We start from the raw sequence: 17,298 nt of genomic DNA, 5'->3' as shown, positions 1-17,298 counted from the left end.
TTAATTTGGCTTTTATAAACCAGTACAAAAGTAAAATGGATTATCTGATCCTGGATAGCAAAACATAGGATTTCCAAATCCAGATCTTTCTGATCCAGATTAAACTTGTTGAACAACTGGGCCCTGGTTTGTGTCAGACAGATAATTAATCCTGTACTGTGCCAAAACGACCACTAGATGGAGGCAAATTCACTAAGTGAAAATATCTGTTACATAACACATAAATCATAGTAATTTAGGCCCACCACACCATTGGAAATAGACAAACCTCAGTATTATAACTTACCAGATGTAGGCCTGGTTTCGCAGACAGGACTAAGATTAAGACAGTGTTAGCTCAATTAGGACATTTATGTCGATTTTTTAAACATTATCTGCATCTTGAGACCAAACAATGGCATATTTTAAGATATGTCAGTGCAAATTGCTTTCACTTCAAACATGCCTTTATTCTGGGACAAGCTTAAGCCTTGTCTGTGAATCCCAAGATACGAGTTCAGACTATTTATACCGTACTAACATCATATCGCCGGTTTAATTGAAGATACTGATGTTAGTTTATGCATTTTGGCATATCAGCGGTTCAGCCAAGTTCATCACGTGCTGAGCTGCAGAAGCTGGCCTGGGACCAGAGGATTGGAAGTCCATGTTCTCGTACTGTGTCCTTTTGTGACATGCATTACCCCTCCAGAATTGTCTATAACTCCTCAAATGCTCTATTCTGAATCATAAATCCGTATTAAACTATAACAAAATATGATTATTTATAACCAGAATCTGAATATTTAAAGTGGCATTTTTGTATTTTACAGAGAAAGAGGCTGCAATATAGAAATAGACACGGGCCAATTACATGAAGCTATTTTTTTTTTATCCGCATCACCACAAAAACACAAAAAGAGCAACCCACTTAATATTCAAAGTCAAATACATTATATTTGGAAGATATTCTTTACCTTAATATAAAATCCAAGGGATACACACATTAAAAGTTTTCTATTTTGGTTGAAAATGGTGTAGTGTAAGTGGCCCCAAAGTTAAAAAATATATATTTATTTTTTACAATTGAAATTTTATAAAATCACAAAACCCTCGTTGCTGTAGTGCCAAAACAATAAATTTTATATTTAAAGGGATAATATAAAAAAAATATTTATTTTGTGAATCTCTATGAATAAGCGAGTATTATTATTATTATTATTAACTTATGAGTGATTACATCCTGCATCATGACATTTTTAGTCATTAAATTGAGCAGATTTTTTTTTTTAAAAAAGATACATAATTTACTACACAGGCCAATTACATGAATCCATTTTTTTATCCACATCTCCACAAAAGGAGTAACCCACTTACTTGTGTGCATATATCCAAGGATAGGTGAGTATTATTATTTATAATTTGTTATAATGTTTTTTGGGGGGGTTTTCTTCTTATGATTGATTGCATCCTTATAACATGATAATTTATCTAATGTAGTATCATATCCCTCAATTTCTTTCATAAAATGTTCAAAGCTTGGCTTAGCTATAGTCCATTTTTTCACATGAATGTTATATTTTCCAAGTAAAATAAAACAGTTGTACAATGACGTTTGTACTTTTGTAATCAACATTGTCTAAAATAATACAAAAATAATACACCATACAGATCAATTTGTAAAAATGTTCCAAACAACACCGTTCATATACTCCATTAAAGTATTTTATTTATTTTTATTATAAATAAGTACAAAAACAGGCACCGAACACAAAGGCTCCAAAGATAGAGAACAGAGAAAAAAGAAGAAGAAAAAAAATACTCCATTAAAGGTACACGGGTTGTGTAACGGCGTGACGTCAAAGCAGTCACAAGACCTCGGTCGCGGCGCGCGGCCTTCGGCAGTTCGCGAACGGTAGCGGGCAGCGATGGGGCTCAACGAGTTTTATAAAACCCTGATCGACTCGGATGTTTTGAATCACACGTGATCGATCGCTATGGAGAGCTGAATGCGACAGATCGGCGACTGATCCGTGAAGACACCGGGGATTTGAAAGTTGACGCTGTTGTAAGGTCGTTTGCCATCGCGGATGCGGTTGTTGTGACACTTCCAGACGTCATCGAGGGCCGTGGATCTGTTGTTAGTACTCGAACTAAGCCAAACCAACGTGACCCCTGCAGCGGTGTCCGGGGGGTGATGTTGTCCGTTCTCTCGTACGGTCGACTGGTGGCCCGGGCGGTCATCGGCGGACTCTCTCAGACCGACAGCCGCGATTACAGCCTGGTCTCGGCCAGCTTCGGCTTCGGGAAGGATTTTCGCAAGGGGATTTTGAAGAAAGGGATGTGTTATGGAGACGACGCGTGCTTTATAGCGCGACACAGATCTGCTGATGTGTTAGGTATGTAATGTTTAAAACAAATGAAGCAGGTTTGCGTTGTTTGCCAGGATAATGTGCTTTGAAAGAACTGGTTTAGTAGGGCTGGGAATCGATTCCAAAAAGAATCGATTCCTCGATTCCAAGGCGTTGGGAATCGAGAGTCGATTCCAACGTTTGGAATCGATTCCATCTCGGGGAATCGACTCCTTTTTATTCACTTGTCTCTCGCTTACTAATAATGATTGGAAGTCTATTTATTTTTTGCAAAAGGTTCTTTTGAACAGTTAGTTTCAAATTACGAGTTAAAAATAAAACAATTCAGCTTTTTTTTGCGTCATTGTGTGATGACGTCGCTAGAACGTAATTCTAACTACTTATTTTTATGGTATGAAGCGTTCAAATCAAGCCATATGTGAACGCATATCGCTGATTATTACTATACCTTTCATTAACTTAGTTTAATAGTGTTTATTGTCATTGTTTCCTTCTGTGATCCTGCATCGTGGACAAGTTTGCTACATTTTGCACACAAAAACTCCATAATTTTAAATTGTGAAATGGTTCTGTTATCCACAACGGTAGGTTTTGAGCGCTGCTTACAGATGTAGATGTGAGGGTCTTATTTTAATTTTCTATTTTCTTTTATTTTCATTAATCCATTGATAACTGAAATAAAATGCGCCTAGACTAGAGTACAGCTTAATGACCGAGTCTAATGTTGCTATAGTGATGAACGAAACTTGCTCGCGCATCTGATTGACAAATAAACTGCGCACTCTTATATTATTGATTTTGTTAATATTGTGGTTATTTTACCTCGTACATTCTGTGCAAGTACTTATTTGAATTTAACTTAACTGTGCACATGCATTTTAGACATGTCATGTAGTTTTAAACATGCAATAAATGCACATCCATGAATAATGTGCTATCCTTTTGATTTATTAGGCTAAATCGCATTACTTCTGGGCTATATGGGCCATTTCAGGAGAATCCATCATTTAAAATTCATTAGTTAGAGTTAGAGTTATGGAAATATATCATCATTTTACAAATACATTTTCGGAGAAGGATACTTTCTACATCCTTGTATCCTGCGGTCACTCCGGAACTAGGTTCCTCCATCAATTTTGTTAAAAAAAGAAGAATCGAAAAGGAATCGAAAACAACAGTGCGGAATCGATTCTTGGAATCGACTCCGTCGATTCCGGAAACAGGAATTGGAATCGGAATCGATTCCAAAAATTTCGGAATCGACCAGCCCTATGGTTTAGTCGAGCATCACCGTGGTTAAATTGCTTCTGACGCCACAACTGTCACACATCATCGGTGGCCTGTAGTTGCACCAACAATAGCAGTGTACACACTGTACATTTACAGTACACTCACACGCAAACACACGTGTGTGTGTGTATACACATATACTTAAATTAATAACAATTAAATAACTAAACATCGTAAGACCTAGGAAATTTGCATTTAATCTTTTTTTCATGTCATTACATTGTTCAGTGCATGATAAACAAATGGAGAAATTATATTTTATTCATTCATGTTATGCTATGTCATCTTAAGATGACACCGGGACTCTGTTGTTTAAAAAAAAAAAAATAACATAAAATAGCATGTATAGGCAAAAACAATTGGATTTAAAAAAAAAAACTCAACTATGCTATAACGGAATAAATTAATATACCATTTTACTTCCATGCAATATGTGGGTAAAATGGACATACCGGTACATGGGTTTTCTCATTCAATGCAGTTTATCTATACATTGTCTCTAATTTGCATATTAATGTGGTGTTGGAGCAACAATAATAATGGTGTACTAATGGGAGTAATAGTTGGCAACATTTTCATAATAATATCTAATATTTTTAAAGACATTGATATGCGATTTATTTCCCTATTATGTTGTCTCCCAGAATGCCTGCTAAACTTATTTAATTCCTGGTGTGACATATAGTGGACATGAATGAAATCAATGCCCTCGTTCATAACAAAAAGTTAAATTTTGATTTGAAACCCCATAACATTTTCCTGAGATGTTGATTAATATCAAAGAATTTGAAAATTAGTCATATCTAAATGATAATTACAAAATATTATCATAAGTCCATAAATTTGATCATTCAGTCATTATTAATGACAGAGGAGTTGTTGTTGTCTGGTGAAGCCTCAAAACAAATGCTCTTTACAGGACATCCAGACTAAAAACTGTGACGTGTCAGAGAAATTCACTAAAATATAATGTCCTCATATGAGGACAGTGGCACCCAGGAGGATAAATACAGACAAATATTACAATTTAAAAAAATCATAATACATGTTTCATCATAATAAATATTCAGTTTATTTGACTGCCATATAATTTTCAAATTGATTGTGAATAATTGAAGCCTTTAAAGATGTTCTTTTAGTGTTTTGAAAGAGTGATATCAAACACAATCCACATTTTAAATTAACATTCTTAGGAACAAAGTTACATTTTCCATTGTGACATCAGTAGCGTTAAGAACGACGTCACAAAGTAAAGTGAGAAGCGTTAAGATAAGTCTACTGAAATTACCCACTCATTTCATCCCAAATATCACTGGTGTTGCCGTTTCTTATTATTTTTAAGTTCTCCCACTTTTGAATTGAAACAGACTCCCTCCAGTCTCATTATTATATCAGAAATGTTTTAGCAGTACCTATATGAATGTTTCTTTTTTTATATTCTTCCCTTGATTTGTTACTTTGTAATACATACATACATACATACATACATACATATATAAGTGCTGGGCAACGATTAATATGTTTTATGTGATTTTCTGTGATTAATCGTGATTAATCGCAGTATGCGCAAAATTCAGTAATGAATACAAAAGTCCTGCTAAATGAACAAAAGTGCAATAACATATGGTTTGCAAACACTTTAAACAAATAAGGTGCTTTTTACAGCAGTTAAAAGTTAGTAACAGTTACATTTCTTGTAAATATCAACTTAAACATTAATAAAGCCTAAACGCGACTTGTTAACGTACCAGAGGCAGATATAATCATCAATCGCTGTTTACATTGAATATAATAAAAACAACCAAAAAATCTGGATCATTCTCGCGTTTCTGGTTATTCTTTATATTTTATTTGTCGCATTTGTACCAGACAAAGAATGTCAAGCCCTTGGCTTTGACAGCACTGTATTCTCCTGTGACCAATGGTTTGTCTGTGTGTGTATTCAGAGGCAGTGAGCAACGGCCTTTCAATATAATAATAAATAACTGCGCTAATGCGTGATAAAATAATTGTCAGCATTAATTAATAAATGCGTTAACGCTATAATAACGAGTTAACTTGCCCAGCCCTAATATATATATATATATATATATATATATATATATATATATATATATATATATATATATATATATATATATATATATATGTGAATATATTAGAAGATTGTGTTAATGCTTGCTGTCTTGAAAATGTTTGTACTTTTTACTACTGCATAAAAAATGTATCCAGAACACAAATAACCAAGTATAAAATGAATAGGAACCCATTTCTAATGTTTGGTACTACACGTGACTAGAGGGTATGAACGGTAATAGTTATTGTAAAAAGAAAAAATAGTTTTAATGTAACAGGAAATCCACTGTCTAGTTACAAGGAAGTCCACCTGAAAGACGTGGGTGCAAAATAGATGAACACTGAAGACCACAGACGTGGGTTTCAGTCTTTGTCTCGAGTCTTGATAGTGATTAACACTGCAGATCCCCAATGAAAGCAAATCTTTTAGTTCATGCTTCTTTTGGGAATAAATGATACCATAGTCCTTGCACTATATCTGTTTTTTCTGTCTTCTAACCCAATCATAAGAAGTATGCCTATTGCCTGCTAACATGTTTCTAATTACAACTTGTAGTATAGCTATACATCAACAAAGTAAAATGAACCCGGCATCCACATCATCTTCTACAGCTCAAACACACGAGCAGGGTTCTGTGATGGCCCAAGAAGTGAGAATCAATACTTTGAGCTTCAAGCCAGCAAATCTAGCTCTGGAAATCCCAGTGCTTTTAAAGGCGAGATCATGAGAGGCTGCAGGTCGATGCAAGGGGACTTGCCTTGTATGGTCACAAATGAGGTTTCCTGCTCATTGTCAGATGGGAAACTGGGAGGGCTTTGTATGGAAAGTTCCCTGTCTGTTGGACTGCTTTGGAGCTGCACATGACATCTTTGGGGTGTAGGCAGTAAACGTTTGCCTAAGAGGTTAATATTCAAGACTGGTGCATCTTACAATCTGCAGATCACTTTATTTACTTGAGCATAATTAGTGGTTGACAGATGTGGGATTTTGTGGATGTGGTGAACAAAGTCGCAAATTAAAGTGAAATTAAATGAAATCTACTCGATTCACTCAGAAATTATTTAGTTTTACAGTTAAAGCATGCAGGGGTGTCAAGTCAGCCAATTACAATAATCTCAAAATAGTCAATCGATAGCCAATATATCAGCCTATTGATCAAATCCTGTGGTCGTGTTTATTTTCATTTAGGCAGTGTTCTGATACAGTTTAGAGTAACGTTTTACTTTTCAAAGTCCATTTTCACCCGTGGGTAAACAAGTTTTCCCATCAGATACGTTCACTTTACATCTTGTTCCCCTCTAAATCCTACTAGATTATTCAGTTTGCTTTTTGCTGATGGAAATCTTACATCCTAGTATGAATTGTTTTATATTATGGTAACATAATATAGTTATCTTTTGATAGGAACTCAACAACAGTGTATTTATGTACACTACCATTTAAAAGTTTGGGGTCGGTAAATTTTTTAAATGTTTTTGAAAAACTCTTATGCTCACCAAGGCTGCATTCATTTGATGGAAAATACAGTAAAACTAATAATATTGTGAAATATTACAATTACAAATAACTATTTTTGATTTTAATATAATTTAATATGCAATTTATTCTTGTGATGCGAAGCTGAATTTTCAGCATCATTACTCAAGTCTTCAGTGTCACATGATCCTTCAGAAATCACTCTAATATGATGATTTGCTGCTTAAGAAACATTTATAGGATTGATAGAAATGAATAGAAAGTTAAAAGGAACAGCATTTATATGAAATCAAACTTGTAATGTAACATTTATAAATGTCTTCTTTACTGCAACTTTTGATCAATTTAATGCATCCTTGCTGAATAAAAATATGAATTTATCTCTATTAAGTAGATGTAAAATAGCTGTACACAAGCAGTAAAGCAATTGAAAGTTGTGTTGTTGCTTGTTAACAGTTTATAAAATGCATCTTTCTAATGGTATTGGCCCTCATTGTGTTCCTGTTAAATTACCAATAGGTGTGGCTGATGGAGTAGGTGGCTGGCGTGACTATGGAGTTGACCCATCTCAGTTCTCTGGGACGCTCATGAGGACGTGCGAGCGGCTCGTCAAAGAAGGACGATTCGTGCCAAGCAACCCAGTGGGAATCCTCACCACCAGCTATTATGAGCTACTTCAGAACAAAGTACCACTATTAGGTAAGCATATTCATCTTTAGATTAGGTTATGGATTATGAAGTGAATTCATTTCACAAGTAGAAAAAATTGTGCTGTACAATGGAAGTCTCTCTTCACATGAATGTGTCATCATTTGAGAGCTGCACAGAAAAAGCATGTGCATTACGACGTTCATTTGCTTTAGTCTTTTTGGATTTATTCTTCAAATATATTTAATTAATATATAAATGTTCAGTTTTCAAATGAAAACTGCAAAGGCATTAAATCATGTGTTTTGAAGGCTGTTGGGATAGCGCCATTATTATCTGGCTTCAATTAAGGTGCGGTCACTCAATTTTGTGTCCGTTCACTTACATTCATATGCTGGGTTAAACAGGAACATATTTTCATCTTTTGCTACATACTAATGTGTTTTTTTTTTAAGACTACAAGGTATCTGAAATTTTGCATGCTTAAAATCCAGTGTGACCATCTCTTTGCAACATGTTGTTGATTAATGTCTAGTCCAACTATTCACAGACTGTGATGTAACTTTACCATCAGACTAACATTCATAACATAAGGTATTCATTAGGGTGGCTCTTATTTTTTGACTTTTGAAATCTTCTGCTCTCACCTGCCCAGAAAACTCCCCTTCATGAGAAATGGTAACTAACCAAATTTCGCTGAGATTGGGGGTGTGCTCAACAAAATTGACATTTTGTCTTAATGACCATAACAGCGAATTAGGTTAAAAACGAGAACAGAGTTGTTAGTTCATGGTCTGCACTGCTGCTTCATGCTTCACTGTACTCCTTTTTGCCATTCGGTGCAGACAATATTCAAAGAACTTTGTCAATGAAAGTAAATGGGGAAAGTAACGTGTGAAGGCCAAGTATTAGCCCATACTCGCATTTAACCTTCGTGCACACAGGAGCACACATTAGGAGTAAGTACTCTGCATTTCACCCATCCAAGTTTGTGCACACATATTAGGAACAGAGTGAACAACACACACTGCAAACTGTGGACACGCAGTGGGCAACCATTATGCTGTGGGGCTGGGGAGCGATTAGGGGTGTGGTGCCTTGCTCAAGCGCACCTCAGTCATTTCCTGCCAGTACTAGAATCGAACCTTTGGATTACCAGTCAGTCTTGCTAACCATTAGGCCATGAATGCCCTTATGGAAAATTATACTTCTCCTTGCTTCCAAGCAAGTATACTTCATTCTGGTTATGAAAAGTGGCTGTAAAAAGTCAACATGTCATCAGTGAACAAAATCTTAGCTAATATCACATCATATATTGAAGTACCTGTTGATAAAAATATGCGTTCTTTGTGCATACCCTTAATGACAAATTGTCTGGATGGTATTTTGCATACATTACATACTTCTAATGGAGAAACAAATAAGGGAGGAGAGGGAAAAACAATGTGCAATGACCTCTTACTTTTAAGTAAGTGAGTGACATGTGAAGGCCAAGTATGGTAACCCTAACCCATACTCAAATTGTGTCCTCTGCATTTAACCCATCCAAGTTAGTGCACACACATTAGTAGTGAACACACACTGAAAACCATGAACACACAGACACCAGAGCAGTGGGCAGCCCGGGGAACGATTGAGGGTTAGGTGCCTTGCTCTAGAGCACCCCAGTCATTTCCTGCCGGTAACAAGAAGTGAACTCATAACCTTCGGGTAACCAGTCTGGCTCTCCAACCATTAGGCCACGACTGCCAAGAACTATGCAACAACGACTACTTAACTATGCCTGCACTGACATGTGAGACCGTACACATAGATGTGCGATAAAACTGAGGACTGGATGTTCTGAGACAGTCAAGAGTAAAGTTTTATTTTTCCTGACTTGGAAGGGAACTGTTTTCGGGAAGGGCCTTGGCTCATTTTTCTAAGGATGAGATCAAAGCCGTAACTAAAATATAATGGACTGAAATGAGTCACTGTACAGCGGGCTGCTCTCAAAAACACTTTGTGGGCTAGATGAGTCACGGACAGAGAGTCTACTGGGTCACAAGATTGGATTTTGGTACTAAATCTGCACAAATTCTAAACTAGACTAACTATGTAGGACATTTAAATTAGCAATGCACCAAAAATGAATCTGATCAAAATAAAGTGTTTATTTATTAATCAATAAATCAAATTTATAATAAAAACTGAGTTGACATAATTGTTTCTACTCTAATTCATTGTTGAAATATAAAAATAATAAAAGATATGACGAAAACATGCAATAGTAATATAGAACAGAAATATCATGCATTAATATAGAACAGAAATATCATGCATTAATATAGAACAGAAATATCATGCATTAATATAGAACAGAAATATCATGCATTAATATAGAACAGAAATATCATGCATATATTTAGACAATTGTTCCTTTCCTAAGGAACAAGCTATAGACATTGAATTGCGTTCCAGGTAAATGTAACATATTACATGTAACAGATTATAACATATATTTCAGGAAGTTGTACTGGTTCTTTCAACAGAACTTCTGATGTTCATTCGTGTTTATTTTGTGCAATAACTAGTTGTGAAGAGGGAGATATGAGGCACTTCAGCGATCTGTCACACAATAAAGACTATCAAAACATAATTTATTGTTTGAATTTTGTTAAAATAAACAGTTTGAAAGCAGAGACGTTTCATATCAAAAATAACAAAGCTTACTGCGATTAACAGATGGCTGGGGCTACAAATAATGACGTTTGTTCATGCATCAATTGAAAACAGTATATAGTTGAAAATATATTGTATCAAAATGAAAATCTATTCGAAACAATAAATCAATATTGTTCATAAATTAAATTTTAGGCAATGTTTTCAGTTACATTTTGGTGCATTGCTAATTAAGTGATAAAAATAAAATGTTATGCTTTAATTACCTATCATGTGACTGATTAAGCATCTTTTTTTCGACTTTAGGAAGCAGTACAGCGTGTCTCGTGGTACTAGACAGGCAAAGTCACCGGCTGCACACGGCAAACCTAGGAGACTCTGGCTTTCTGGTTGTTCGAGGCGGAGAGGTGGTCCACAGGTCTGATGAACAGCAGCATTACTTCAACACCCCTTTCCAGCTCTCTATCGCACCTCCTGAGGCAGAGGGCTCCGTCCTCAGTGACAGGTGAGACTGTCACTGCTCTCGCTTTCTGATTATGCAACAGCATTGTGTCCCAAACCTAGACGCAAGCAAGACATAATCCCCTGGCTGTCAGTATGAGAGCATGATTAGGTCCTCACTCTAGACCCTGGTTATTAACTCGACTGCATAATCAGTTTCTCCTGGTGAGAAATGTGTCACTCAACGCTACAGCGTCTACTCTGAAGTCTAGGATACCTAATGACCTCTATTCTCCCATTTAAAGGGTTATTTCACCCAAAAATGAAAATTATTTCATTAATTACGCACCCTCATGTCGTTGGACACCCGTAACACCTTTGTTCATCTTCAGAACACAAATGAAGATGTTTTTGTTGAAAGCTGATGGCTGAGAAAGGCTTCAGAAAGGCCTCCATTGGCATTCAGTACATTTCGACTGACCCACTCACAAGACCCATAAAGGCACTAAAGACGACATTACAAAGTCCATCTCACTACAGTGGCTGTACAATACTTTTACAATGTGACGAAAATAGTTATTGTGCACACAATCAAAATAACGACTTTATCCACCAAGTTATTGACGTGAACTCGACACATGCGCGAGAATATGACACAGCCCCGCCTTTTTGAATACATGACCCGGAAGAGGAGGAGCGCCGAGTTCACGTCAGAGACCTACAGGGAAGACAATAACTTGGCGGATAAAGTCATTATTTAGATTTTTTTTGCGCACAAAAACTATTCTCGTTGCTTCGTAGAATTATTGGCTGGATTCTCAACAACATCAAGCACTGCTGGTTTTGAAATAAATGAATTGCATGATTAATTAGAAAAATAATTTCGTTCAATCTTAAAAGTAGCCTTCAGTGCAATGCTATTATGCGTAATCTGACTAAGGTTTTGTGCAATTAAAGGTTATAGTTATTTGGTCTATTCATGTATTGAATATCTGTCAGTTACCCTGTTAAAGAGTTGTGCATTCACTAAACAATGCTAAGAGTTCTGTGTCTTATCTGACTCTTGGCGAGTCCATGGGCCATCTCTCACCATACGCAAGAGACTAATTTTTCCAGAGTAGGTCGCCAGGTCTTTCTCCAATCTCCACAATACATGACTTGGGACTCACACACTGTCTAGTAAACATGACCCTAAGTCAGTGATTAACAGTGAATTGGGTGTTGGGCTTATTCCACTCAGAGCTACATCCGGTTAGTTTTAATCTTTCTTAACACTTGACATGGTTGCCAAGTTAATGGAGACAACCTTAGCATGGCCTCTGTAAATCCTGACATTAGCTGGATTTTCTTCGACAGATGAGCTAGTAGTTCTCTGAGGCCAGATATTCTTCAGTTTGCAGGTCTAAATCTTTAATACCGTTCCATTTTTAAACCGAGTTTCCACTTCTTAATTTCTCTGAATTTTTTATTCAAACTAAGTGTCATGTTTAAACCGCATGACCCGGGGCCGGCGCAGACGGAGGGAATGACAGCCAGTGTATTTGTATCAGTGGGCATAATGCCGGCTACAGACTTCCTGGAACAGAACACGACACTTCACAGTTGATCTGTATGTTTCCGCGTGCTTTATGTTGTAATGAGGATCAAGCTAAAAGCTTCCTAGACTGAAACTGCTTTTATTCCTTTCAACTCGTGTCTAAATATGGTGAGCAAACAGCTATGCTTACTGTACATTAGAGCTACAAATGCATTTCAACTGGGACAGCACATAATGTGCAGTTATAGTTGGTTTTGGTGAATTATTGAGATGACCTAAAGAGATACATTGAAAGAGTTGAATGTTTCATATCGTTCAAATATGCCACATATCACATTTCATAACTAAACTATTGAGTTTACTTGCATTTAAAGTAACAATTGTGTTCTCTCGTTTCCCACAGCCCTGATGCTGCTGATAGCTCGTCTTTTGATGTTCAGTTGGGTGACATTATACTCACAGCTACCGATGGTCTCTTTGACAACATGCCAGACTACATGATTTTACAAGAACTCAAAAAACTCAAGGTAACAACATTATGTACAACACTTCCTTCTGTCCCTTTTTCTGTCCTCCAGTGACACTAATACAAATTGCATACTCTGCTTTCAGAATACCAACTATGAAAGCATCCAGCAAACAGCCAAGAGTATTGCTGAACAGGCACATGTTTTAGCATACGACCCCAATTACATGTCTCCTTTTGCACAGTTTGCCTGTGATAATGGCTTAAATGTCAGAGGTGAGTTATACTCATTTAAAAATTAGTAAATTGTTATTTCATTCCTTTTGACGTTTACTTCTTGATTTACTTTCTCTGTAAACATTTTTTCAGATAATGGCCATGCTTATGTGTATTCATTTTGCTCAGAAAACAATTACTTCATTAAATGATTCAGTGCAGTTACATTTAAATGTATGTATTTGGCAGACAATTTTACTGTTCATTTAAATTTTTTAATTTAAATGCACAGTAAAAAATTAAAATTAAATTTTACTGTGACCATTTTACCAGTTCAATGCACTATAAAAATTTAAATGGTCACAATTGTTTGGTTCAATTCAGGGTTATTATAGTTAACTAAATCCACTGTTACTTAAAATAAAATAAATAACTAAATAAAATATTAAAAAAAACCTAAGCTCGTTTTATTTCAGCTGTTGCCAAAGCAAAATGTTTATTTTCATTTAGTTTACTAAAATAACTAGTGAAATAAAAATTAAAACTTTATAGATATATAAAACAAAACTAATACAAAATGACAAAAAATATATATATAAAACTTTAAAATTTAAAATCAAATCAATATTTCCATAAATAATAGTATCTAAATGGCACTAAAATAACGTTTAAATTTGAATATTTTTGTATGATTCATAATTTTCATATATTATAAAAAAAATGAATACTTTAAATGCTTAACATTTTTTTTAGATAAATGCATAATTAAAAAAATACTGGTCGGATAATCGAATGCAGAATCATTTGATTGTTTTCTACTGAAAACAGGTCAAGAATTGCATTTTGTATAAGAAATTGATGCATAATAAACTAGGCAATATTGGCGTATTTTTAATCCCTAATCAATGCATTAAATTAATTATCAGGTAAAACTTCACAATATAATAACTTTACACTTGTGCTAACATGAGCTAACAACTATTTGAATGAATTTGTATTAACTAACATTAACAAAGATTAAAACTAGTGTAACAAATGCTCATTGTTAGCAAACTAACATTAATAAATAAAAATAAGCCCTTATTGTAAAGCGTTACCCATTATCAGACTGATGCATCAATATATTCCTAACTGACATGTATTCAATGGCACATGTGAACATCGTATATGTCGAGTGAATACGTAGTGTGGACATTTGCCTGACAACATTCCCTCTGTTTTTCTTTCCAAAGGAGGAAAGCCAGATGACATCACCGTTCTGCTGTCAATTGTAGCGGAGTACACAGACTAATGTTTACAAGAGCTGCAAAATGCTTCTCTTGTTGTCTTCCTCTCAGTCACTGGACTGGCAGCTGTTTCCTGCTGGCAGGATTGAGGGCTGTTTGAGTTTTGTTTCTAGCAGGGACTTTGAGCCCACATGTCTTCACTGGGTTCTTCAACCTTACTAGATGGTACTTCTAATGATGTCGCCTGCAGGCTCAAGTAAAATACGGACTGCTAAAGCAGAGTTGTGCTTTGCAAGGGCTACGACAGGTGTTGTACACTTTTCCAGTATGTCTGTAAGAATCACACGTGTTTCTGTCATCCAGTGATGAATGAGTAGGTGGTAATGATGTGGTTGAGAGTGAAGGGTCAAGAAATCAAAAATGGGGAGAGAATGAGGGAAAATAAAGTAGAAAGGAATAATTTGATTAGGGACATGCATCCCCCCCAAAAGAGAGTTTCCATATCCGGAAGAAACATTAAGATGGAAGGGTTATGCCATAGGATTCTTAAACTTTGCAAAAGCCTAAGGGAGACGCCCTCAAGTTACAAGAGTCTTGAGATGGCATGTTTTGCCTGTTTACTTTCCATTTAAAAAGACACCCGATCTGTACCCGCTGGACAGACGTCAGCTGACGGCCAGCTGAGAGATGTGAAGTTATCAAGCACCAGTGACTACTACAAACTCTTCACTAGCAAATGGACAGTTTGTCCTCAGTGTCGTAGCGTAACTTTACAATACTAGATTGATTATGACGCTTAACCTCATCAAAATACTGTTAAACTTAAGGATCAATAATTGAAATGCCTTCCCTATGAAGTAATAACTGATGCAAGATTGCAGAGCAAGTTCTCATAAAATAAAAGAGTAGGATGGATGTTTGTGCAAGCGATTCAAAATACGGGGGAAATTACAGTTTTTGGGGAGACAGAAATCTTTCCCTTCATATTTATTAATTTAAAACAGTATTACTCCACTATTGAGGTTTTTTTTTACGTTATTACCGCCGTGCAACAGACTGCAAGGGATTGTGGGATGTGGAAAAAAACAGTCCCGCTTAAACCACTTTTAAGAGGTTCACATGCATGTGGTGTGTGTGCGCGTATGTGTGTGAGGAACGTTTACGAGATGTAGATATTTGGAAAACTGGCTGTATATTTATGTACAACATGTATGCATTTGGAAAGTGTAGTTATTACACATCAGATGTATATGAGAATATATTTGATAATTGTGGGGTTTCGGTGTTAAAATATTTTTCTTGATTTTTTTTGTAAAATTTAATTTTAAAATATCCCTCAAGGTGTTTACGCACAAAGCTAATGCTAGCATCTGTGAATGCTTTCAGTGGGTATGTCATGGATCACATGATCTAATAAAATTATATTTTTTATAACCCGTTGCTCTCTGTTTTTCTTTTTGGTAAATTTCTTTTTGAGTAAATAAAGCAATATTCTACAGTAAATGCTTCACTGTAAACAGTTTAAAATATGTAATGTCATAAAAATGCGGACAACAGCCGTATTTAATGTGGATGTTCAAAAGCAGCAATACACATGATGCACTGCAGTTATACATTGTATAATTGACTAGGACTCCTATATATCCACTAGAACCCTGAAGAGTGCTGTGGTATCTGGCACCAAGATGTTAGCAGCAGATCCTTTAAGTCATAAGTTGAGAGGTGGGGCCTCCAGGGATCGGATTTATTTGTTCAGCACATCCCACAGATGCTCAATTGGATTGGGATCTGGGGAATTTGGAGGCCAAGTCAACACCTTAAACTTCTGCTCCTCAAACCATTCCTGAACCATTTTTGCTTTGTGACGGCACATTATCCTGCTGAAAGAGCCACAGCCACCAGGGAATACCGTTTCCATGAAAGGGTGCACATGGTCTGCAACAATGCTTAGGCAGGTGATACGTTTTAAAGTAACATCCACATGAATGACAGGACCCAAGGTTTCCCATCAGAACATTGCCCAAAGTATCACACTCCCTCCGTCGGCTTGCCTTCTTCCCATAATGCATCATGGTGCCATGTGTTCCCCAGGTAAGCGACGGACACACACCCGCCCATCCACGTGATGTTAAAGAAAACATCTTCAGACCAGGCCCCCTTCTTCCATTGCTCTGTGGTCCAGTCCATGCTCACATGCCCACTGATGGTGCTTTTGGAGATGGACAGGGGTCAGCATGGACACCATGACTGGTCTGTGGATATACACAACAAACTGAGATGCTCTGTGTATTCTGACACCTTTCTATCAGAACCAGCATTAACGTCTTGAGCAGTTTGAGCTCCAGTAGCTCATCTGTTTGATTGGACCACACGGGCCAGCCGTCGCTCCCCACGTGCATCAATGAGCCTTGGCCGCCCAAGACCCTGTGGCCGGTTCTCCACTGTTCCTTCCTTGGAGCACTTTTGATAGATACTGACCACTGCAGACCAGGAACACCCCACAAGAGCTGCAGTTTTGGAGATGCTCTGACCCAGTCGTCTAGACCAGGGGTTTTCAAACTGGGGTCCGGGTCCCCAGAAAAATTTCAGATAATTAAAAGACAAACCAAAAATGGATAAAGTCTAGCAAACAATCTAACTGTTTAATTTCTAAATGTTTCTCACCTTGTTTTCCATATACATACCTTTCAGAATTGTATGTTTGCTTTGTATCTTGCTAGTGAATTTTTCTCACTATAGTCCCCTTTATTTTGCTTACTGGGTTCTTAGAGCAGAATTCTTAATGCGGTACATAAGCTGCTTACCGGTACATACATTTATTGTGAATGTTGCTTATACAAGTAATTTTTAATGGAACGCCTTCTTCAGATTAATGCATCCAACATTAGGTATATCCAGTTTAAATTTGG

At 36.4% G+C, this 17,298-nt stretch overlaps 1 protein-coding gene across 1 annotated transcript; it reads left to right on the top strand.

Moving 5' to 3' along the window:
• Positions 1-1,852: 1,852 nt before the first annotated feature.
• On the top strand, positions 1,853-15,823 carry pptc7a (protein phosphatase targeting COQ7 a). The gene is made up of 6 exons (XM_067414457.1): positions 1,853-2,378; positions 7,714-7,893; positions 10,810-11,008; positions 12,885-13,008; positions 13,094-13,223; positions 14,396-15,823. Exons 1-6 carry the CDS (start codon positions 2,177-2,179, stop codon positions 14,452-14,454), a joined length of 894 nt encoding a protein of 297 aa, XP_067270558.1. The 5' UTR covers positions 1,853-2,176; the 3' UTR covers positions 14,455-15,823.
• The last annotated feature ends 1,475 nt before the right edge of the window (positions 15,824-17,298 follow it).

This window comes from Pseudorasbora parva, chromosome 13 (assembly GCF_024679245.1).
Source record: "Pseudorasbora parva isolate DD20220531a chromosome 13, ASM2467924v1, whole genome shotgun sequence".
NCBI lineage: Eukaryota > Metazoa > Chordata > Actinopteri > Cypriniformes > Gobionidae > Pseudorasbora > Pseudorasbora parva.
Note: the sequence above shows the minus strand (reverse complement) of the source record. Positions and strands in the feature narration are given on the sequence as shown.